General features: G+C 41.8%; 1 protein-coding gene across 2 annotated transcripts in view; it reads right to left on the bottom strand.

Annotated features, from left to right (window-relative positions):
• The window catches only part of CFAP36 (cilia and flagella associated protein 36), a 48,531-nt gene that overhangs the window by 5,934 nt on the left and 17,979 nt on the right, over nt 1-24,618 (bottom strand). Inside the window, exons 3-8 of one of the 2 annotated variants that reach the window (XM_089686546.1) lie at nt 20,675-20,776; nt 12,552-12,666; nt 8,242-8,329; nt 6,148-6,190; nt 5,991-6,066; nt 3,966-4,123 (exon numbers count right to left, since the gene is read on the bottom strand). In XM_089686546.1, coding sequence (XP_089542672.1) covers nt 3,966-4,123; nt 5,991-6,066; nt 6,148-6,190; nt 8,242-8,329; nt 12,552-12,666; nt 20,675-20,776 — 582 coding nt within the window. Of the gene's footprint in view, nt 1-3,965; nt 4,127-5,990; nt 6,067-6,147; nt 6,191-8,241; nt 8,330-12,551; nt 12,667-20,674; nt 20,777-24,618 lie in introns of both variants that reach the window. The other variant, XM_089686545.1, reaches the window with a different exon arrangement.

The following is a 24,618-nucleotide window of genomic DNA, read 5'->3' as shown; positions in this document are numbered from 1 at the left end:
ACCCCCTTCCTTCCCAGGCCATTTTGCAGTTTTTAGAACTGTTACATGGAGAGTCAAGCAACACTGTACCCAAATTATTTTTTTTCTTTTCCAGGACAGTACAGATATCCCCACAATGTCCCCTTTTTGGCAAGAAGACAGTCCAAGGTATTTAGTTATATAATTTCCTGACTACCCATCCCATTTCTAGAGGCCCTGGAGCACTAGTCGAAACACCCACAAAATAACTCCAATTTGAAAAGGAAACACTCCAAGGTATTTTCTGAAAGGCATAGTCTTTTGAAAATTTAATTTTTGGGTCAAAAGTTTTCAGAAAGTGTAACAAGACTAAAATGTTTTTTTGTTTTTTTTTTACACAAGGTTGTCAATTAATAAGATATTCCTAACACACATCATAGGCATACTTAGATCACACCCCAAAACATCTCTGCTACTTCTGAGTATGGCGCTACCACATGTGAGAGGCCCAAAATCCAAGGAGCACCTTCATGCGTTCCAGGGGCATAAGATGGCGCATCTAATTTCATGATTACCTATCACATTTTTGGAAACCATGGAGAACCAGGACAGTGGAAACACCTACAAAATGACCACATTTTGGAAAGTAAACAGCCACAGTATTTGGGCATGGTGAGTCCTTGGAAGCCTTTTATTACCACAAGTTTTTGGAAAACGCAGAAAGAAAATATTTTTTTTTTTTTTTACACAAAGTTGGCAATTTAATAAGATATTTCTCACACTCAGCATGGGCATACTTAGAACTACACCCCACATTCTCCTACTCCTCCCGGGTATAGTGATACCACATGTGAGACATTTTCACTGTCTGGTTTTGATACAATTGGTTGATTTGTGTGATATAAAAGATACAATGTACTGTACATAAGCAGTCCAATGTAATAATAGTCGCTTCTGTACGAGTGATCAGTCAAAATAGCTTAATGTAGTATCCCCTAGAGTAGTCCAAGTTCCTGTAGCCAAGCAAGCGTAGCCTACTGATACATGGCTGTCCCCAGGAATGCCATGTTCACTGACCAGGAAGTACAGGAGGCTACAGAAAAGAAGCACAATAGAGTTCCTGTGGTTTCATTTGTCCATAGGAGATGACTGGGACTAGTGTCTCTGTCTCGCAGGAAAATAGTCAACGGGATGTGTAGGTGGGTCAAGTGAGGCCACAGGCAGAGATATGGTCATCTAACAGGCAAAGGATTGGTCAAGGCAGCAGACAGCAACGTGGTCAATAAACAGGCCAGGGTTAGTACAGGGAGGTAAGCAGAGACAACGATGCACTGGTGTGGCAGTGATCAGGAACACTGTTGCTGGCTGCACTGGTCTGGTGATGCTGGGATTGGTGTGGTGGTGATTAGGAAAACTGTTGCTTGCTGCACATTGTGGTGGCAATCAAGAACACTGATTCTAGCTAGACTGTGGCTGTTGTGGGGGTGATCGGAGAACTGTTACTGGCTGCATTTTTAAGGCTCATTCACATGTGAGGTTGAGGGGGGGAGTGTAAAACCTTACTGTTTTACCACCCCTCAACTTCTACCCCTTTAGCTGCAGAGGCAGTGGCTGGGGGTGTATACACGCCATGACTGCAGTACTTTGCTTCACAAATGTGGCAAGAATTATGCCCTCTGTATGCCTGCCAATCACAACAATGAGGATGCTTGTGCAGAGTCCAAGGGGTTAAAGCAGGTGCTGAAGAGGCGCTACTATGCCTTTGATCACTACCACAGCAGTTCCTACCACAGTGACACTGTAATTGTCCTAGTGATCTCTCTCTTCCCTCCCCACTGCAATGTGACTCGTTAGTGTTACAAAGGTCTCAAGTGTGAATGGGGAGCAGGTGTGTTAAATTTGGTGTTATAGCTCTCACTCTCTCATACTGGTCACTGGATGTTCAACATGGCACCTCATGGCAAAGAACTCTCTGAGGATCTGAAAAAAAAAGAATTGTTGCTCTACATAAAGATGGTCTCTAGGCTATAAGAAGATTGCCAAGACCCTGAAACTGATCTGTAGCATCGTGGCCAAGACCATACAGTGGTTTAACAGGACAGGTTCCACTCAGAACAGGCCTCGCCATGGTCGACCAAAGATGTTGAGTGCACATGCTCAGCGCCACATCCAGAGGTTGTCTTTGGGAAATAGACATATGATTGCTGCCAGCATTGCTGCAGAGGTTGAAGGGATGGGGGGGTCAGCCTGTCAGTGCTCAGACCATATGCCGCACACTGCATCAAACTGGTTTGCATGGCTGTCGTCCCAGAAGGAAGCCTCTTCTAAAGATCATGCACAAGAAAGCCCGCAGTTTGCTGAAGACAAGCAGACTAAGGACATGGATTACTGGAACCATGCCCTGTGGTCTGATGAGACCAAGATACACTTATTTGGTTCAGATGGTGTCAAGCGTGTGTGGCGGCAACCAGGTGAGGAGTACAAAGACAAGTGTATCTTGCTTACGGTCAAGCATGGTGGTGGGAGTGTCATGGTCTGGGACTGCATGAGTGCTGCCGGCATTGGGAAGCTACAGTTCATTGAGGGAACCATGAATGCCAACATGTACTGTGACATACTGAAGCAGAGCATGATCCCCTCCCTTAGGAGACTGGGCCCCAGGGCAATATTCCAACATAACAACCCCAAACACACCTCCAAGATGACCACTGCCTTGCTAAAGAAGCTGAGGGTGAAGGTGATGGACTGGCTAAGCATGTCTCCAGACCTAAACCCTATTGAGCATCCTCAAACATAAGGTGGAGGAGCGCAAGGTCCCGAACATCCACCAGCTCCCTGAAGAGGACTCCAGTGGCAACCTGTGAAGCTCTGGTGAACTCCATGCCCAAGAGGGTTAAGGCAGTGCTGTAAAATAATGGTGGCCACACAAAATATTGACACTTTGGGCCCAATTTCGACATTTTCACATCGACACAATTCTAACATTTTTGGCTCTATACACCACCACAATGGATTTGAACTGAAACGAACAAAATGTGCTTTTAACTGCAGACTGTCAGCTTTAATTTGAGGGTATTTACATCAAAATCAGGTGAATGGTGTAGGAATTACAACAGTTTGCGTATGTGCCTACTAAATGTAGACAAGAGTAGAAAACAAACGATCCCTGAAACCCCATCTCTTCAGACAAGCCTTTAATGCCCCCACCTAATATCTGTACTTTATTTTCTCCATCAGCTCATCCCCCACAGTTACTACCTTTTTTTATCAATCAACCCTCCCTCTTAGATCCCTCCTGCTGCATTAAATTGTATTGTAATGTCTGCCCTCACATTGTAAAGAGCTGCGCAAACTGTTAGCGCTATATAAATCCTGTATTATAATAATCACATGATACAAAGCTGCTGTGATTGGTCCTGGTACCATGTTATCACTGTGACCAATCACAGAGATGACAGTAGTAAACAATGGCATCATGAAAAACAGCCCTTGTATACTACTAGTAATGACTGGTCACAGCAACCACATGGTACCAGGGCCAATCACAACAGCCCTGTACCCTGATCTGTGATCCGCTGTATCCACAGATCATGCAGTCCTCCCAAAACAATGTTAGTCCCGCCCAGATGTTCCTTTACAGTGGCCGGGCAGGAAGTAGTTAAATTAACATTTTTGTTCCCAGAATTCATCTTTAATCCCTGCCAGTGTGTGAAATGTTTCAGATTATGAGGATACTGGTGCGGATGTACTTGAACCATCTAGAACAATAAAGCTGTTGATGGAACTTAATACTGGTATACAGTGGTTGCTCCTTCCTTTGGATTGCTTGCAGTAAATGCAGATGAGCTCTGAAGCAGGATCGGAAGGGGTCTTAGAGCATGTTGCTTTGTTTTTCTTAAAAAGTGTTTGCTAGCAGAACAAGGTGCTTGTGATACAGCATCATTTTTACTCTGAGCACCTTTTAGGCTAGGTTAGGTTTACTCTAAGACATTAAAAATGCTACTTACCGTGACAGAACCTTGTAAGCCAGCCTCTTTTCTTGCTTGCTCCAGCCAAGCCTGAGCCGCTTCTGTGCTGCTCAGCTCTGTAATCTGAGTAGCTGAAGGTTTATAGGGGGACTCTTCTATTTGTAATGGCTGTTTTTTAGATTCCAAATACATGGTTTCTGCTGGAAAGCAAAAGTACAAGCTTAGAGTCTTAAAACACATGCATAAACAGATGGTGCAAAATGACCTGTGCAAGATGAAAACCTCAGTATACATTTATGCTAAACATACCCAAAACTTGTTCCTCTATTAGTAAAATCTGCAGCTAGCCAACAATAACAGCAGTTGTGGCGTCAAGGACTCAGCAAATCAACTAAACAAAGTGGCTGACTCTTCGGTGCAAATCGGCCAATGCTCCCAACAAACATCACTTTCAGTTAAATAATTCTGAACAGAATAGGCAAAAAAAGAAAGGAGCCTAATATTAAATTACAGGGTTCAGACATGAATGTAATTGTTTTCTTAGTGTGCCAAAATTCAAAAAACATACCCATGTTCAGTGAGTAATAGATTCACTGTATGATTTTAGGTTACCAATAGATATTCACCTACCTTGTTTGGACTAGGTGAAGCAACAGGTTTGCTAGATAGCAAGCAGCATCGGGAGCTAATTCTCTTCTCTACACTCCTCTGATCTACCACAGCTACTCAAAAAAACAAATATTTTCAAGATAAGGGAAACGCATGAAAATACCCCCTTATTTCCCTCTATGCACTGCTCTGTGCCAATTGAAGTGGCCAAACACCAGGCCCGATTGCTGTCAAGCAAGGTGTGGGAATGTGTGTGAATAATCATGAGAAAGTTTCACCTTTGTTGTTAAGATATTTTGGGGAGTTTTTGTTGTGTATCAGGGCAGCAGGGTAGTGTGGGGGAAAAAAAAAAACACAAAAAAAAAGAAGGGAGGTATAGATTACTGGTGGAACTTGCTATCAAGAAAACCTGTTACCCTGTCTAAACCAAAAAAGTTACACATTTGTTCTAGAAAATGCGCGTATAAATGTTTAGCCAAGAAAGAACACTTGAACTAACATTTTATATTCAGTAGTGGTCACAATCCTGAACACTTGTACGAACATTTTATATTCAGTAGTGGTCACAACCCTGATAACCACAGTTTTAAAGACTTAGATAAACAAAAGATGATTAGAGGCCAATAGCAGATTGGGCAATAATCTCAAGTCTATGGGTTAGCGTTAGGTAATCTCGCCAGACGGAGTTTGCAGAAAGCGATTAGACAGGTAAGAAAAACCTTGACTGGTATTTCCAACTGAAGAAGAACCCCTTCCTGTTCCAACATGAGTGTGCACCAGTGCACAAAGAAAGGTCCATAAAGACATGGATGAGTGAGTTCAGGGTGGAGGAACTTGACTGACCTGCACAGAGACCTGACCTCAACCCGACAGAGCATCTTTGGGATAAATTAGAGCAGAGACTGTGAGCCAGGCCTTCTCCTCCAACACCAGTGCCTGACCTCACAAATGCACTTCTGGAAGAATGGTCAAACATTCCCATAGACACACTCCTAAACCTTGTGGACAGCCTTCCCAGAAGAGTCGAAGCTGTTATAGCTGCAAATGGTGTGCCAACCCAATATTAAACCCTACGGACTAAGACTGGGATGGCATTAAAGCTCATGTACGTGAAAAGGCAGCAGATAGATTGTATATATATATACATATATCTATCTATCTATCTATCTATCTATATATATATATATACACACACACACACACACACACACACACACACATATACACACACACACACACATATATATACACACACACATACACGCACACAGCTGAGGGTGTCTGCTATAGTCACATGATACCAACAGATGTAGTAATAGTACAATGAATAATTTGCCAGGTCTAGAGATAATCATTGTATAACTTGTTCTGTACAGGTTGTGCTCTCAGAATTACACCTAAAATATGCATTTATTTTTATTCAGACATGGTAAACTACATTTGTAGATTAATTACCTTTCGGTGATGTTGTGACTGCAGCAGAAATGGAAGTTTTGGGGGGATTTTCTATTAAGCTGGCTGCATTTCTTTCCTGAAAACAATACAATAAAATGACAAAAACCTCTGAGGTTTTTCCTCATTTATTAATTATTTCATTTAAGACTTTACCTACCTTTCTGTGCAACTGTTCAAGCTCATATTCCTCTCTTGATATTCTGAAAGGTTAAAAACATAAATTTACAAATATTTCTTACCCTTCCTAAAAACTTCAAGTTTAAAAAAAAAAAAAAATACTGACTATTTCTTCTTACCAGGGGCGGACTGACAACTCATGGGGCCCCCGGGTAATAGGGGATCATGGGGCCCCTATGTCCTTGCCCACACTCAAAAAAAGCCTATTAAAAAAAAAAAAAAAAAAAAAAAAAAAAAAAAGGTACCAGGGGCATTTCATGGGGTCCCCTACTGACCCCTGGCCCTCGGGGAGTGCCCGAGTGCTCGAATGGTCAGTCCACCCCTGCTTCTTACACATTACAAAATGCATACTCCAGCAAACATTTAAAGTGGTTGTAAACCCTTACATATACCCAGTGAAGTGCCTGTCCTCAGGTGATATGCAGAGATGAAACAAGTCCTCCCACACAAGTTGTATCTGTTTATCTGCAGTCATCTCCTCTCTGCATCCATTCAAAGTCCAGAATTTATATAACTTGTCTGAGAGCAGAAAAAAATGGGGTGGAAAGCTGAAGTTACATTCTGCAGAACTCAGTGAGGAGAGTTCTGACAGCTGATTGGAGGGAAGAGACACCCCCTCCACATGGCACACAGGAACAGAGCTGAGGCTGTCAATCTGCTGGAGTAAGCAGATTTTTCTCTTGGTGTCATGAAAACATGTCAGAGCAGACTCATGCTGATAGAGGAACAAAGCAGCAGAAATGACATGTAGTACTCTGGATTGAGATAAGTACACACTATAGAGGAATATGTTTTTTCATATTTCATAACTGAGGTTTACAACCACTTTAAAGCCCTATTTTTTTTTCTTAAAATAGACCCTCAGGCAGCATTAAAACACACGCACACACCAGACTGTACTACTCCTCAATCAAAAGCTGCTTCTCACAGTACCTCTTGCTTGCCAGAGGATATCCTCAGCCTTCTGGGTTGTATGACACCTAGGCCTCTCAACCCAGTGAGCACTGAAAGCTGCCTTATGAAAAAGGTATCTTGTTTGTGCTGAAGACTGTGCTGGACTGACTGGATCAGTCACTGGTGGGTGGTTCCGTTAGTGGGTAGGGAGAAGTCCCTCCAGTCAGTTGTACCCAATGGTGGATATTGGCGATAAACCTTCTTGGGCTGCTGCCTTTCTGGTACAGCCGTGAGGTAGTTTCCATAAGTATACTTGGAACAGTAGAAAAGAAGGAGTGCCCGATGTTCAAAAGAATGCACTTTTGATGGTAGATTAGGAGGCATTTATTGAGAGTAACAACAAGTACATCAAGCCAACGCATTTCGGGAGAAAAGACTACCTTCTTCAGGGCTATTAAACAAATATGAAACAAAAATAAATCAATCAATCAAAAGTTCCTGACATGATCAAAATAATCAGAATATAAATAATCATAATAGAAATAAAATCAATAGTAATGATAATAATGGCAATAGTAATTGTGATAATTGAGCTGAGAGGAAATCTGCAGATAAACTAAAAAAAAACAAAAAAATGAAATAAAAGAAAAATATTTTGAATAGTGATCATCGAGCCTACAGGACTCTGCAATGGATATGTGTGTGGAATGCGCTAATATGGTCAGGTCTTAAGTGATATAAATCAGTATGTAGGTATTACTGTGACATAGATGATGTTAGATAATGTAAAGCCGTGCGTGAATGTGAAGCAAAAAATAGTTATGAACTAACCTGTTTCTGCACGTTATTAAATGGGAAAAATTCCCATGTAGGTTATATATTTTCTCATATAATTTGTTTCTCTGTATATTTTTCGTATTTGTTTAATAGCCCTGAAGGTAGAGTCTTTTTTCCCAAAACGCATTGGATTAATGTGCTTATAAAAAAAAAAAGGTAGAAATGCCAGTTCATACATAATCTACGCATTCTGTCAAATGTACTTCAATCAAATGGATATGCCCGAATATATCTGAAACGCACTATCAATTGTGCCAGGCAATTCCCTTTGTAATAAGTAAACATGCCATTCACCACTCATTTTGCGTCCTGATTCACTACACAAACAGAAATAACCATTTACCTTAATGCTTCAGATAGCAGTTTCATCTCTTGTTGTTCAAGGCCAGAAATAATATCTGTACCATTCTGCAAACATTCAGGAAGTACACCTGCAGGAAAAAAAGATCAGAGATAAGACCTGAACATTCATGCAGCAAAAATATAAATGCATCAAGAAATGAATCATAAAAGGAGGAATGCAGTGTTTACTTGAAGCCTTCACTCATGAAGGATTGCAGTCTACACACAGCACAGGTTTCCTTTATATGTTTATTTGTAACAGAGTTTGCAGTAATGTAAAAATTAAATAAACATTTAAAATTAACGATTGTCCAAAAAAATTATAAAAAATTACCTTTATTGCTGGCAACAGAAGGTAAAGCTGGCCATATACTGCTTGAAATTTGGCTGCTGAATCAGCTGAAATTCACGCTGTGGGTGGCCCTAGCATGGATGAAAGCCTCAGATTTCTTTTTTCAGCCCACAGGCTGAATGAGAGAAATCTATATGTCTATGGCTCATGTAAGTGAGGTAGTGTATGTGCTCAACAACTGCTACCTGACAGCACCCAGTTTTAAACTATGTGCATCAATTCACCATCAGTTGTGGCAGATTTATTTTAAGGAGTCAAAGAAAGGGTGCTTCAATTGATGGCAACAGAGAAGGCTCAAAACGTTCAAGAGCCATCTGTAAAGCTGACTAAAGACAGATAACAGCTGGAAAAACAAACACAATTTGAGTCTCACAATATGTCTTGGATCAACTAAAATATTAAAAACGGGAAACGTCATAATTTAGGGGTTCTGGAAAACCATGTTAATTAGAGATTGGGGCTTAGTAGAATGATTTCCTACTAGAAAATGGATTGCACAAAAGAATAAAATTCACCTCATCCACGGAATATGGAGGTTAACGGTTGTCCATATAATTATGGAAAGTAGTAGAACAATTGACAGAGATTTAAAAAAATTTGAGTGAAGCAGCTTCAGGTACCTGAAAGATGCCACAAACATGTTATGAGTTTTCCTTTTCTCATCAGCAGTTAGAGCAGTCTTGTGGCTTCTGTCAGTGTCCAGCCAAGCATTGGTTAAAGCTTGTAGGAGGAGTTTTCATTTTGCTCTAGGAGGATCAGGACCCCTGACCTCTGTCTGGACAATGCTGATTGGCCCTGTACTGATCACATGCACTCTCCCAAGAAAGCCCTCTCTAGCAATACACAGCAAACTGAACATGTGCACAGTGACGCCACACATTATGTCTTATCAGGAGAAAGGAGGGGGACAATGGAAGAAGGGGAGGATAAGAGAAGACAGGATCAAACAGCGTTTTTACACAATGGAAAGGATTAACCCCTTAGGTTCTACAGCGAGTATAACAAGCATGCTTTACTGCATATACAGGCTGATTTTACTGTTGTGGGATTAGTAACATTTTATTGTTATAAATACGCAAGGTTGGGTTTAGTGTGTGTGATATTTTTGTTGCAATAAATACAAAATAGAAAAAAAAGCAGGCCAACTAAGGGTTGGGCAACACATAAAAACACTAACAGGCACAAAAAAAAAATCAGCAGGAAGACTGGGGACTTCCAGCAGTTCAAGCAGATGCCTGAACGGCTTTTACACCTGAAGCTCCATCAGATTAGGTTGAAACATTTACCTAGTAGAACTTCGAGAAGATATAAACAAAAGACCAGGTGGCAGTCTTGCAAATCTAAGTAGTAGTTGCTTGGTGCCAAAAAGCCCAAGAAGCACAAATTTTAGTAAAAAGACTGAGTGCGCAATGACAAGAAAGGGTAGAACTTGAGACCCGAACTTGAGACCATAAACTTGGATTATGGTCTGTCTGAGCTATCTAGAGATAGTGGAACAAGAAGCCAGAGGATCCTTACAGGTTCCATCTGGGATTACAAAAAGGGATTCCTAAAAGGAAGCAGAGGCTGAGAGATAAGACCCTCACAGCCCAAAACACATCCAGACAATGGTGGGCAATTTTCTTTTGATGATCTGGAGCTAGACAGAGGTGCAAGGGAAAGACTAACTTAGGCAAGAATGAAGAACTGGCACCAAGCACCATCTTGTCCCTATTCAAAACCAGAAGGGGTTCCATGTAGAAGAAGGCACGCAGGTAAAGACACTCCCCTCACAGAGGTGATGGTTACAAGGAAAAACCATCTTGTGAGCAGGAGTAGAGAGAATCCTCAAATGGGGTCAAACTGCAATTCTGAAGGGCAGCAGGAACCAGATTTAGATCCCATGGGGAATGAACAGGGGAAACTACATAGCACAAATCCTAAACAAGGAGTAAGAGGTCAAAAGTCTTAGAAACAAGACTGAAAGGATAGAAACCTTGCCCCTGATTGTGCCAAGAGCCAAATGCTGGTCTAGATTCATCAGCATGAAGGAGAGCATTTATCCTACAAAGAAGCTCCTTGGGTGGAAGCCCAAGTGACCAAGTGAAGTATGCCATGGGTAGCTATTCTTTAGCATTATAGGTATCAGATTCCAAGATACCCATTTTTCAAAACCTAGATTTCAACATCCAGGCACCATTAAAGACAGCGACTGCAAAGCAAGTTGGTAGATTGGTCCTGAAGACAAAAGATCTTGACAATCTCTGTCAATGCTCTATGCCTGATATCTACATTGTGGACAAAGAGGGATTGTGAAAATTTGCCTAGGACAGGATAATGATAATTGGCGTAAGCAACCACCATGACATTGTCTGATTGAATCCAGATCAGATGACCTGGCAGCAAGAGGGTCCAATACTGCATTGACAGCTAATTCACCCAAAGCTCTAGGATGCTGACTGGAAGACAAAATTACTCTAACAAGTCCCCTGAACCAACATGGTACCTGGAACTCCTTCCCAGCCCAACAGGCTAGAATGTACAGATGGACGTCCACCAATTTCAGAGCTGGATTCCAGAGTCATTAGGTCAGGAGCAACCTGGTACTCTGTGGTAAACAAATTGGTCTGTCCAGAGACTTGACTGACGTACAACATTACACAAAAATGAAAAATGAATGTTGCATCACAGAGTGAAACAGGGCAAATGGGACTGCCACGAAGGATGCTACCATCAGGCCAAGACTCATGCAATAGCAGAGAGCTAGACAACTCCTGGGCTGGAGACCTCGAATGTGGGATTGGAGAGTCTAAAGTTTCTCCTGCAAAAGAATCACTCTGGCCTGAGCTAGGTCCAGAACTAGATCCAGATACTCCAAACAATAAATTGGATCCAACACTGATTTTTGAAGGTTCAGAATCTGCCTGGACTGCTGTAAAATCTGAAGGTTCAGAATCTGTCTGGACTGCTGTAAAATCTGAACAGTCAAAGACACACTATCTGACAGAGACCACACTGATTGTTCTCTCAGCATAAGGTAGTTTTAAGTATTCCACAATGGGGATGCCACAGGAGCACAAAAGGACTAATACTAGGGCCACCTTGATGAACACCTGAGGTGTAGAGGAAAGACCAAAGGGCAGAGTCGCAAACTAGTAGTGTAGGAAAGTAAAGCAAAATGTAGTAAATACTGATGTGCTGGGAAAATATATAGGTGCACTTCCTTGATGTTCACAGAAACCAGAAAGTCTCCATGGTTAAGGGAGATGATGTAAGACCTGGTAGATTCTAAGTAAAATTTCTGGGCTCCAATGAAGACATTCAGAGCTTCAAGATCCAAGATTGGGAGGATGCCCACTTTTGTTTAGGAATGATAAAGAGGTTGCGGTATAATCCTTGAAAACTGAGGCAATGATCCCTTGGTCCAGGAGACCCAAGAGAGTTCAGTGGAAATCTGCTAATCTGTGGGGTGATACAGAAAGATGAGAAACTGAGGACGGAGCTGAAGGCGAACCTCCAGCTTGTATTCCTGGAATACCACCTTCTGCTCCCAAGCGTCTGAGATGCAAGCTGTACAAGTGTCTGGAAAGACTGACAAATATCCTTCACCCTTTAAAGTGGGGGTACACCTTAATGTCAAGGAAGGCTTGTCTGAGGATTTGGCAAACTGAGTGCCAGAATTTACAGGTGGGTGGGGAGTCAACTTTGTCAAGAATACTTCCCAACCTGCTGAGTAAACAATTAGTTCGACAGCAGTAGGGCAGAAATCAAGTCATGCTTTTGCACATTACCCTTTATCCTCTCATCAGTATTCTCATTATCAAAATATAATCTCTGCAATATAGCTTGATTGGCTGAGAGTGGTGGCCCCCTCTGCTGTGCTTGGACTGCTATGAAGAACTATTTAGATGCCAATACTATTTACAATTTAAAATACATCTGATAGTTATATAACCGCATGAAATAAAACATAACCTTACCATTTCTTTTCTGAATTATTTGAATAGCTTGCAACTGTAGTTCGATATTCTTCTGTAGCATCATTTCTTTAAAAGTTACAAAATCTTCTATGGCGAAAACAGGTTGCAACATACTCTACAAGTAAAAACAAGAGGTAGAAGCCTGAAACAATATATAATTTAGTACAATAGTAAGCCGTTGTTCTCTGGTTTTAACAAGGATATAGGAAATATATTTCTAAGCTCCTTTAATGGAAAAAAATTACCACATAGGTGCTCTTCTACATGCACCCACCTCCCAATATCCAATCACTACCTTTGCATGGCAACAACCAAGTTAGGTATTTATTCTGGTCCCAACACAAGTATAATAGACAATGCCTGACAACACTATCTGTTCTAAAAATGGAAAATCCCAAATTCTCTTTGATAGAACATGTAAAAATGTTATTAATGTGAAGTCTCCACTTTTTTTTTTTTAGATCTGTGTTTAAGAGTCCAGTCTAAATGTTAACAATCCTACCAATGCATGCTGGAGCAAGAGAATGTGATCTAGACTGCCTAGACTGGAAGCTCAAGACCAGCAGTATTTCCTATTCATGGAAAGGAAAAAATAGGATTTTTGTATTTGCTGTAAAATCCTGTTCTTGGAGCCTATTGATGGGCACAAGAAGTCTTAACCCTTGTGTTCTACTGCCACTTAGAGTAGGAATGGACAAAAAAACTGGACTGGCAAAACTACTAAATAAAAAAACTGTAGGTCGGAAGTCTTACCAGATTACATAGTTAGTCCAGTTGAAAAAAAAGTCCATCTAATTTGACAAATAGAGAAAACAATCCTATACAACACTATCCTATTCCCACAGTTGATCCAGAGGTAGGCAAACCACCCCCATCTCAAAAAAAGTGTGATGCAATTTGCTCCAGCAGGGAAATAAAAATTTCCCTCCTCTACCCCTAGGAGGCACTAGGAAAATCCCTGGATAAACCATCCCTGGTGTGATTACCTCTAAATGTTAGTAGCTTGTTACATTTTGTGCATTTAGGAAGGCATCCAGCTCTTTTTTAAAACAAACAATCTACTGAGCTGGCCAGAACTAGTTTCTGAGGGAGTCTATTCCACGTTTTCACAGTTCTTACTGTGACAAAGCCTTTCCGTGTGTGGAGGTTAAATCTCTTTTCAGACATAAAGAGTACCCAATTGTCCTTTGTAATGACCTGAAAGTGAATAACACTAAAGTTCACTATATGGAACACTTCTGTATTCATACATGGTGATCATATCACCCCTAATTTCCTCTTATCACGAGAAAATAAATTCAGTTCAGTTAAACTTTCCTCATAGCTGAGCTCCTCATCAGTAAGGTTGTCCTCCTCTGCACTTTCATTTCTCCGATAACCTTTTTGTGAAAAGGTGCCCGAAACTGAGCTGCATATTCCAGTTGAGGTATTACTAATGATTTGTAAAGGGGCAAAACACTCTCTCTCTCTCTCTCTCTCTCTCTCTCTCACTCCTATACGTCTTAATATCACATCCGCCTGGGCCAGTCTAGAACAACAACTTATCCGATGTTCTCCTATCTGCATCAAAGGTCCTGAACATCTCCAGGTATAGGGACCATTGTCCTGGATCGAGTTTCTAGGCTGAGGAAGTCTTCCTGCCAATTGTCTACATCTTGGAAGTAAACAGCAGACAAAGCAGAAATGTGAAGTTCTGCCCAGGACAGGATCCGCTATTTCTCTTGTGCAGTGGCAAGACTAAGAATTCCTGCATTATGGTTGATGTATTTCACCACTGTGGTATTGTCCAACTGAATCTGGATCGATTGACCCTCCAGCAGAGAGGTCCAATGTTTCGGGGACAACCAAAATGCCAAAAGTTACAGACTATTGGGAGTCAGACAAATAGGTCTGTCCAAAGGACTAGACTAACTGGTTCTTGGACAATAGCATGCTGTGTCTGGAGTAGAAATGGGGCCAATGGGAACATAAGCAAAAGCAGAGAGTTAGGATAAGATTCTGAATCTGGGAGCAATGGAGACTGTGGAAGAAAAGCTGACTGCAACTGTGTGTGCAATTGGACCCATATACTGTATTCCAAAGAGGTGAGTTGGTACAAAAGTTAACTTCTGGATATTTAGGAATCACCCAAAGCTCTGCAAGGTCTGGATGGGCAGGGCTTTATTTTATGCCAGAACCCATTCCACTCAAGCAGGTACAAAGCTGGTAGATGCTTGGAAGGTACAAAGAGCTTGTCAGGATTTTATTATTCTCGAGAAAAGGAAGACTGCAAGCACTGGGTGCAGTGAAAAGGTGTTAGCGGCCTTAGGAGCCCAGAATTGGGAAAGCACTGGTGGATGCAAGGGGCTGTTCCTAGAGTATTAAAGTGGTGCATAGCTCATCAATAAGAGCTGAAAACAGTCTCTTGAGTTTGAAAATAATTGCAGAAGTCTGAGATTCCTCAGGTGTAGGCTCATCGGTCAGTAACTTGGAAGAGAATCAGCATCAGAGTCTTGGTGATTGAAAGCTCACAGGCCATCAAAGCTGCAGTAAAACGCTCCTTGGATAAAGCAGAGGAGGTGGCCACACCCAATGGAGCTAAGGAAGACTCCAGCAGAGGGCAAAATTGCAGGCCATTAGTATCAAGCACCCCAGGGGGGCACACTGCGGGCAGCACCAGAAATGTTAAGGGAATGTGAGCTAGAGGCATCCGGTACAGCAGGACTGTTACCCATGTGCTTAGAATTAGACACGTTGCATCACAAAGCAGAAGGCAATGTAGCTCAGGATAGGCCTCAGATGCCTGGAAGCCCGAATGCTTGGGTAGCAGGTGTAGAATAAGGTGACTGAAGATGATCACGTCATTGTAAGCAGGCAGTACAGACTAACCAAGGAGTATTCCACATGTAGCAGCCAGGAGTAGTAGCAGCAGCAGCAGCAAGTTGCTTCCTCAATGCTGAATGGCAGGAAAGAGCGGCCATAGAAAGCGCTTCATGGCCAACTTTGACCAACACTTGCAGGTCTGGAAAGTGCCACACAAGAAACACAAAGCCAAGTGCCCATACTAAGGGCCTCAACGCCACCTTGTTCCTATATAAAACTAGAAAAGGGTTCCTTGAAGGATGACTGTCAGTTATAAAAGAGTAGAGTGACAGCAGAAAATACACCAAGTCTGCCCCAAAATACTTTCTAAGATTAGTTTTAGGTCAGGTCCCCATGTCCTTGATCTAACTTTATATTGAAAATACTGTCCTTCTTAACCTTACTCACACCCGTTAGGTATTTAAAAGTTTCAATGAGGTCCCTATGTTCCCTTATTTCCTCAAGACTGTACATATTAAGTTCTTTAAGTCTCCTCTTCTGTTAAAGCCAGCGACCATGAAGCAGGATGGTAAATCAGTTCTTCAGACAAAAAATCTTGACAATTTGAAAGAGCCAATAAGTGTCTGCCAGGAGTCTCAGGTAAGAATACCTCATCTGTTAGGGTCAGTCTGATAAAATGAGGATTACAGGAATGCCCTCCATCTTGATCCTGCAAAGCAGACAAGGAAGGAGGAAAGACAAATTAGGGTGTTCTTATCTTACAGAGCCACCAAAGCATCCACTGCTTCCATTAAATAATTTCTGTTCCTGGATCAGTCCAGCACATAGTCACAGGTCCCAAAACACGTCAAGGTGTAGGGATCATTCCAATGGTTCCAGGCTCTGCAGGCTAAGGAAGTCAGCCTGCCAATGGTCTCTGCCTGGAATGAAAAGTTCTGCCCAGGACAGGGTCCAAACCAATGTCCCTCTCTTGTGAGACATCTGGTTCTTACTTGATGGTTGATATATGCCACTGTCATGGCTCTGTTCGACCCACATCAGGACTGGATGACCTTCCAACAGAACAAGACAGCAAAATCCCTTGAAATTCCAGGATGTGGATTGAGAGCCAAAGCTCCTCCGATGACCAAACCCCCTGGCACTGACATAGTGCCAGGGACTGCTTCCTAGCCTGGCAGGCTACCATCCATCATCAGGATCTTCTAAAAAATGGGCAGGAAGGACCTCCCCAAATTTCAGAGCAGTATTCCTGAGCCACCAAGCCAGGGACAACTTGGTCCTAGTTTCCAAGTGAACCTACTGGTCCAGGGACTTAATTGACTTGTACCACAATAACAGAATGTTGCATAGCAGAGATCTGTAGTGAAACTGGGTAAGTAAAACTGCCTTCGAATAAGGCTACTATTTGATGTAGGACTCTAATGCAAAAGCATAGAGCTGGATGACACCTGTACTGGACTCCTTGAATCTGAGACTAGAAAGTCTGAAGTCTGTGGAAAAAACACTCTGACCTGAGCTGTATCCAGGACCAGACCCAAACACTCCAAATGATGACTTGGTTCCAGTGGCAATTTCTGACAGTTGGGGATCCATCTGAACCACTGTAATGTCTGGACAGTCAAAGCCATGTTGTCCGACAGAGCCTGAGCTGACTGTTCCCTCAACAGGAGGTGGTCTAAGTATCTCATAGTAGGGATGACACAAGAGCACAACAGGGCTAATACTAGGGTCAACACCCTGGTGCACCCAAAGATGAAACATCGAAGAACAAGGCCACAAATTGGTAGTATAGAGGCCACACAACAAAAAGGAAATGTTCATGCACTGGAAAGATGGGAACATGCAGGATATGGGTGCTTGATATCCACAGAATCCAGAAAGTCTCCCTGCTCAAAAACAGACAATGACATAGCTGGTGAAGTCCAGGAGCAATTTCTAGGTTTGAATGAAGACATTCAGTGTTTTGAGGATAAGGATGCTTGCCTTTTGGTTTGACAACGGTGAATAGGTTCGAGTAAAATTCTTGAAATTGTGACTTCTTGGTCCAGAAGATCTGAGAAGGTTGGATGGAGATCTGTTAATCTGTGAAGTGACACAGGAAGGTTGGAGGTGAGAAACAGAGAAGGGAGCATGGAGAAAAACTCCCATTTTGTATCCTTGGAATACCACCTCCTGCACTTAAGCATTTTAGATGCAAACTGTCCAAGTGTCTACAAAGGTTGACAAATGTCCCCCACTCGGAAAGTGGGGGCTCACTTTTATGCTGTGGAAAGCCAGTCTAAGGATTTGACAGCCTTTGAGCTCCAGACCTTGTGGGTAGATTGTGACTAGTTAGCCATGGTTTGGCAAAGTCACAGCCAGGATGGGGTGAAGAGCAGGACCTGCCAGCAAGAACAGTGTTCTAGATAGGCCTTTTTTTATTGGTTGGGTCCTTAAAGACAGGTACATCATTCACTGGTATTGTTGTTGCTTTGTTAAAGTAGGATAATGCTGGATCCACACTAGACATAGACCTTTTGTACAAAATCCTCCCCAAAGGGGTACTAGGCTAATAAGTGCTTGGGAGGGAGCAAACAGCTTGTCAATTTCTGTGCACAAAGACCTGGAACAGCAGGTGTAATGTAAAAGTCTTTGTGGCTTTATAAGCCTTAAGGGACCCAAGACTGGAAACAGCACTAGTAAAAGCAACAGACAGATCCTCTAGTTTCAGAGTGGTATGCACCACATTTATAAGAACTGAAATGGTTGGAAATAATAGTTTATTACGATTCTTCAGGGGCAAGCTCATCAGCCAAAGCCTGTAGAGACTCAAAATCAAAGTCTTAGTGGCTGATTGCTCAGAAGCCATCAAGGCCATGGGTAAATCAGAAATAAAAATTATAGTCAGAGTCTGGGTGATTCAGGCCAGAACATCTTTCATGACTGTAGTAAAAACCTCAGGTCCAAGGAAACAGCCTTACCAGAGCTAAGGAGGACTTTAATGACAGAATCGACACTAGGAGCAGAGGGCAACATACTGTAATTCCAGACGGCTAATGTTGACCCCATCAGTGGGCAAGTTGCAAGCAGCCATTAGCAGAGTATGAGCTTAGGCACTCATTACAGCAGGACTGTCCCCCGTGTCCAGAATCAGACATGTTGCGAGCATGTGGCAGTTAGGCAATGTAAGGTTCAGGGTAAGAGGCAAGTCCTCAGGTACTCATGAAACACGGACAGCTGGAAGCACATGAGGGTCAAAACAGCTGGAGGTAACCAAAGTCACTGTAAATGAACAGCAGAAAAGGCTTGAAAAACTAAGTTATACATTGCAAGCAGGAGCAGAACCAGGGATATGCCTACTCCAGACGAAGAGATAACCGTCACTCTGTGCAATATTGTTGCACAGAGCAGGTAGGTATGACATCTTTTTTTATTGTTTAAAAAAAAAAAAAAAAAGGATTTGTCATCAACACATCCCGTGTTCATGAATGAATGAGAATAAAAAAATCTTTATAGTCAAAATAAAGATGTGACTTGGTTATACTTACATTCACTATGTTGGTTTATGTGAAGCGTGAATTAAAAAAAAATGTTCCACTTTAGCGTGTAAACCTATTACAGCGGATAAAATAATGTTCTATAGATATTATGGTGTAAAAATACTTTTTCTTGATGAGGTAACAAATGTTAAATTTACTGTAATTTCCAGTACATCACTCATAACTTGTCTAAAAGTAAATCAAAAACAGAACGTCACAAAGCATCCTTTCTGTAGATTAACGTAAGTAAGGTCAATGGACAGATTACAATTGTATTATCTCCTAATCTACATTATCCTCTCCCTGGCAAAGACTTTCCGTAAAGAATTATGGCACACTTTGAAAGCATGCATGCATACTGTATGTTTTTCATTCCTTTTAACTGCAGGCCACAAAATAAATCTACAATACACTACAAAGAATTCTAAATATTTTATTTCATGTAATGTCAAACAGACTATATATTAGAACAATTAAAGTGATACTAAAAAGATAAAAATAAAAAACACGTTACACTTACCTGCTCTGTGCAATGGTTCTGCACAGAGCAGCTCCAATCCTTAACAGGTCCCCTACTGGCGCTCCTGGCTCTCCTATTTTATTGAGTGCCCTCATAGCAAGCTATGGGGGCACTTGTGCATGCTTGCTCCCAAGCCGGTTCTATGTGTCCATCGACACAACCCCGTAACCCCCCCCTTCTCACGGACTATGATTGATAGCAGGGGGAGCTAATGGCTCTTGTTGCTGTCTCTGAGCCAATTTGGAGAAAAGAGCCAGGAGAACCTCTGCTCTCATGCACATCGCTGGATCGAGGTGGGGCTCAGGCAAGTATAAAGGGGGGCAGGTGGAGAGCTACATACTAAACGTTTTTTACCTTCATGCAGAGAATGCATTAGGTAAACAACCTTCAGCCTTTAAAACCACTTTAATATTCTTACTTTACATCTAATGAAGCCACTAATTGTTTGGTTTGGGATAGAAAAAAGAATGCTTAGAATCCCTGATAAGAAAAATGTCCCTCTCTTCTGTTCCTACAACACAAAGAATTGAGAGGAGATGGCAGGTTTCTGAGAGGCACACAGAGAATGTGTTTTGGGTAAAAAGAGTACCGTAATAATAGTAAACATATTGTGGTGTCTGCTCTTAGGCAGGATCTTTTATTACATTTTAAAGGTCAGATAAGTTCTTGTTAGAAAACTTGTTCATATTAGACAATCGTTATAAGAAAATATAAAAAAAAAAAAAAAACAGGACTGGGTGATGATTTTATGTTCAAGGGCCTCTAACAGACATCAGCAGATACCCCAGCAAACCTCTTTAGAGGAAAAATTCCATTAACTAGTAGGTAGGCGTTTTATTAAACATGAACTTATTGCAGTTAGCACTGAAAGCATCTAATGTATATGATACAAGCATACTGTATATATGTATGTTTACTGCAAGGGAAATATTGTTAAGTGACTGGAGTGCTTATTAAAATACAACAAATTTTCTTTTGCAGATGGTGGATGGCCATAGAACATGATCTAATCTGTATTTTCCCAAGATTTACCCATCAGCACGGTCTGTCATATACCAATAGCATAGACAGCCACACACGGTGCTTATCATGGTGGTTTCAAGCCATAGGAAAATAGTGCAATCAATGTCCTTATCTAATATTTATGGGTATACTTGGCCTGTCATATACTGAACAAGAATTGCCAGCTATGCTGGTTACAGATGACAACTGATCTAAAAATGGAGAGTAGTACATTTGATTGCAAACATGATGATGGTGATTAATCAAAAGAAGAAGGTCACCTTAACTTCTGGAGAATGAGCGAATGGTGCTGTGCATGCCTCTTGAAATTGCTCCTCACTGATCCCCATTTCATTCAGATGCTCTTGTATCAGCTTCTCTACCTGTGGAAATAGGTCATACGCTGATTCATTTTATACCTACACGCAAGTTGGCAATATAAACAAATATAAATTCAAATTCATTTATAGTTATAATAAACAGATATCTTACAATGTTTCCACCTCCTAAACCAAACTGGTATATCAGTGTAGTTCTACAGATCTGAAATGCTTACAAGAAGGGGGACACCAGAATGTGCTTCTCAACATTTCAAAAGAAGACTCCAAATTTTTCTGATTTCACCTGCGAATATTCTATGGATAGAGTCATTCATTCATTATTAGGTACTTATATAGCGCTGTCAATGTATGCACCAAATAAAAATATATTGCACATTTAGATCAGTCCCTGCCCTCAAAGAGATTACAATCTAAGGTACCAAACTCACATTCATACATATACATACTAGAGCCAATTTAGACAGGAGCCAACTAACCTACCAGCATGTCTTTGGAGTGTGGAAGGAAACCAGAGAAAACTCACAACATCACAAAGAGAACATGCAAACTCCAGGCAGGTAGTTCCGTGGTTGGAATTCAAACAGACAACCTTAGTGCTGCTAGGTGAAGCGCTAACCACTTAGCCACTGTTCTACCCAGTCTGTTAGAAATCTGCATTGCCTGAAAACCAGGATCACTACTATATATGCAAAGAAGGGTATTTAACAAAATTGGATTTTTTTCTACATACTTAGCAGTAAAATCCATTTCTTGGAATACATCACAGGACATAGAGCAGGCTATAATCATTACTATCCGGGTTATGTGCCACCTATAGGTGAATGGACACTGGCAGACGAAAACAGACAAGAAGTCCTCTCCTATATAACCCCTCCTACACAGGAATTATCTCAGTTTTGTAGCAAGCAATGAACTCCAGAAAGAGGGCAGGGACTGCTGTGTTCCATGATGTACTCCAAGAAGTGAATTTTACAGTAAGTATGTAGAAACAAAAATACATCACAGAACACAGAGCAGGTTATAATCATGACTATCTGGGATGTCCTAAACCAGTACATTTGAGGGGAGGGAGACACCAATCCCAGACTCCATTATCAGCCCGAGGACCTACTCTGCCACCCGTAACACACTGCAGCCAAAAGCAGCATCCTCTGTAGCTCTAACATCCACTTGGTGAATGTATGCACTGAAGACCAGGTAGCAGCCTTGCAAACCACCGACACCTGATGGCGGCTTGCCCAAGAAGTACTCACACTTCTGGTAGTGTGCTCTTAACAGAAAGGGTGGGACGTTGTCATTAGTTGCCTTGGATGCCATTTGCTCTTTCCTGGGCCCTTCTTGTAGCACAAACAAGGAATTGGATCTTCTGATTTGTGCCGATCTTCTCAGATAGACTCTAACAGCTCACACTACATCCAAAGAATGCAGTAATTTCTTTCCTGGTGAATGAGTATTCATTCATAAAAAAAAAAAAAGGGAGGGTAGGACATGTCCAATTCAAATGAAAGCTAGAAACCACTTTAGGCAAGCTCTTACCTGAAAGGGTGCCACACCACCTTATCATGGTGTAGGATTAAAAATAGCTCCTTACAAGAAAGCCTCCAGCTCCAACACCCTTCTTATCGAAGTGATTGCAATCAAAAAACCCAAGACCCCCTCGGTTCTTCAAGATCCTGAGCTTCAATAGCCACACTGTTGAATTTAGCGACTGTAGAGCAGGATGCCATATTGGGCCCTGAGACAGTAGGTCCGGCCAAACTGGAAGAGACCGTTGACCCTCCACAGCTAGTTTTACTATATCTGTGTACCAAGCCCTCCCTGGGCCAGGCCGGGGATACCAAGATCACCGATGTTACCTCCTCCCATATCCTGTGCAAAAGGCACAGCAGGAGCTGAATCGGGGGGGGGGGGTCATAAATTGGGGAGAACTGATCCCAAGAAGTCATCAGAGCAGTTACGTCAAATACGAGTGGGTTCCTTGTTCTGGATACACACTGCCCAAAATCCTTTATCTGCAGTGAGGCTGCAACTGAGCGGACTGATTTTATCCGAAACTAATGAACAAATAGAAATCAGTTCAGAGCATTGAGACCTAGAATAGGACTCACATCTCCATTTGGTTTTGGAATCGTGAACAGGTTCCAGTAGAAGCCCCTAAACCTCTCACTTGACGGCACTTCCACAATTACTCCTTGGGACAGCAATCAATCAAGAGTTTGAAATAAAGAATTTATCTTCAGCTGGTTTGTGGGTACACTGGACTTTTAAAAAATGGGGAGGGGGAAGAACCCAAAACCTCCAGTCTGCACCCCTGAGAAATCATGGAAATGACCCACTTGTACTGGATCACCTCTTCCCAGGCACTTAAAAACTGCAAAAGCCTCCCCCACTACCCATACAAGTGGGGGCATCCCTTCACAAACAGGGCTTAGAGTCAACCACTGGCATGCTCCATTTCTTCAAAAGTTTTCCTACATGGGATACAGCAGGGAAAACATCTTGGGAGCAACAAATACTATATCTGGGTGACCCTAATCAGCATATACCACCTGCTCTAAGAGTGGGTGCAATGGAAAGGCTTGAGCATTCGGCGGAGGCCGCATCGAATCCAAAGGGGTGTAGGAGGTCTCAGAAGCCTGCAATGGAGGCAATTTGAATCCAGAGTGGGCCATTTTCATAAGAGATTGGACCAACAATCTCTAGGACTCAGAGGCTGACAACACTTGGCCCTCCTCAAGCACTGATTCCCCAGATTTTCCACCTGACCTTTCTCCAATTCATCAACAGCTACTTCCTCCACATCCTCTACCCACTCCTGCCCAAAACAGGAGAATCCGGTGAGGGGGATCTTTCAAGCTTCTCACCTTCCTGCATAACAGAGGAAATCATGCCAGCTATTTTATCCTACAATCCAGTCAAGGCTAAATGGTAGTAGCCACTGTGACGAACATGGTGTTTAACCCCTGCCCTTCTACCAACTCGTGACAAAGGATTGGCCAATCTCACACGCGCTGTCACTTACGTAACAATGCCACTCTCAGCTGCACCTTGTACAACGATTTTCCAGCTCACTTGACTAATCTAGGTTCCGCAGCATGAGAGTGATTTTCACTGGGTTATGTTAACTAAGCACTTAACGTTTTAAGCCACCACCACCTTTTCACTCAATCTTATCAATAACAAATATGAAAAATAAATGTCTGTACACACACTGTCACCACAGACAGGCATATTCAGAGGACTATCATATAGAGTAGCACTCTTCAAAAGACAGGGATTTTTTAATTTGAATTAAAAGCCTTTGGGACCGTTTAAACCGTATTTTGAAAAATGTTAAAAGATGAAAAGGTCAAGATGGTGCAAATAAAATATTTACAAAAAAAAAAAAATAATGTTACAAAGAAATAGAGAACAATAAAGCAACAGAGAATTAAGGAGTTGAAAATGAAGAATACTTGCGAAGTCCTTGGTTTTAGCAGAGTTCGATTGTCCAAGCAAAATGGTGCCGTGGCTCTCAGTTCTGGTTAGTTGTTCCTTGGCTGATGTTAAAACGAGAGCTCTCAAATCTGTTTGCAATCTCTTTTTTTATTTGACATTAACCACTAGCCTACAGGGCACTTATACCCCCTTCCTGCCCAGGCCAATTTCCAGCTTTCAGTGCTGTCGCACTTTGAATGACAATTGCGCGGTCATGCAACACTGTACCCATATGACATTTTTATCATTTTTTTGTGACAGATAGAGCTTTCTTTTGGTGGTATTAATCACCTCGGGGTTTTTTATTTTTTCTTAAACAAACCAAAAACCACTGAAAATTTTGAAAAAAAAAAAGTTTTTTCTTAGTTTTTGTTATAAAATTTTGTAAATAAGTGATTTTTCTCCTT

This window comes from Staurois parvus, unplaced genomic scaffold, assembly GCF_062004578.1.
Source record: "Staurois parvus isolate SC_StPar_1 unplaced genomic scaffold, SC_StPar_1.0 ptg000401l, whole genome shotgun sequence".
Classification (NCBI taxonomy): domain Eukaryota; kingdom Metazoa; phylum Chordata; class Amphibia; order Anura; family Ranidae; genus Staurois; species Staurois parvus.
The sequence above is the reverse complement of the archived record's forward strand: the minus strand, read 5'-3'. Positions and strand labels throughout refer to the sequence as shown.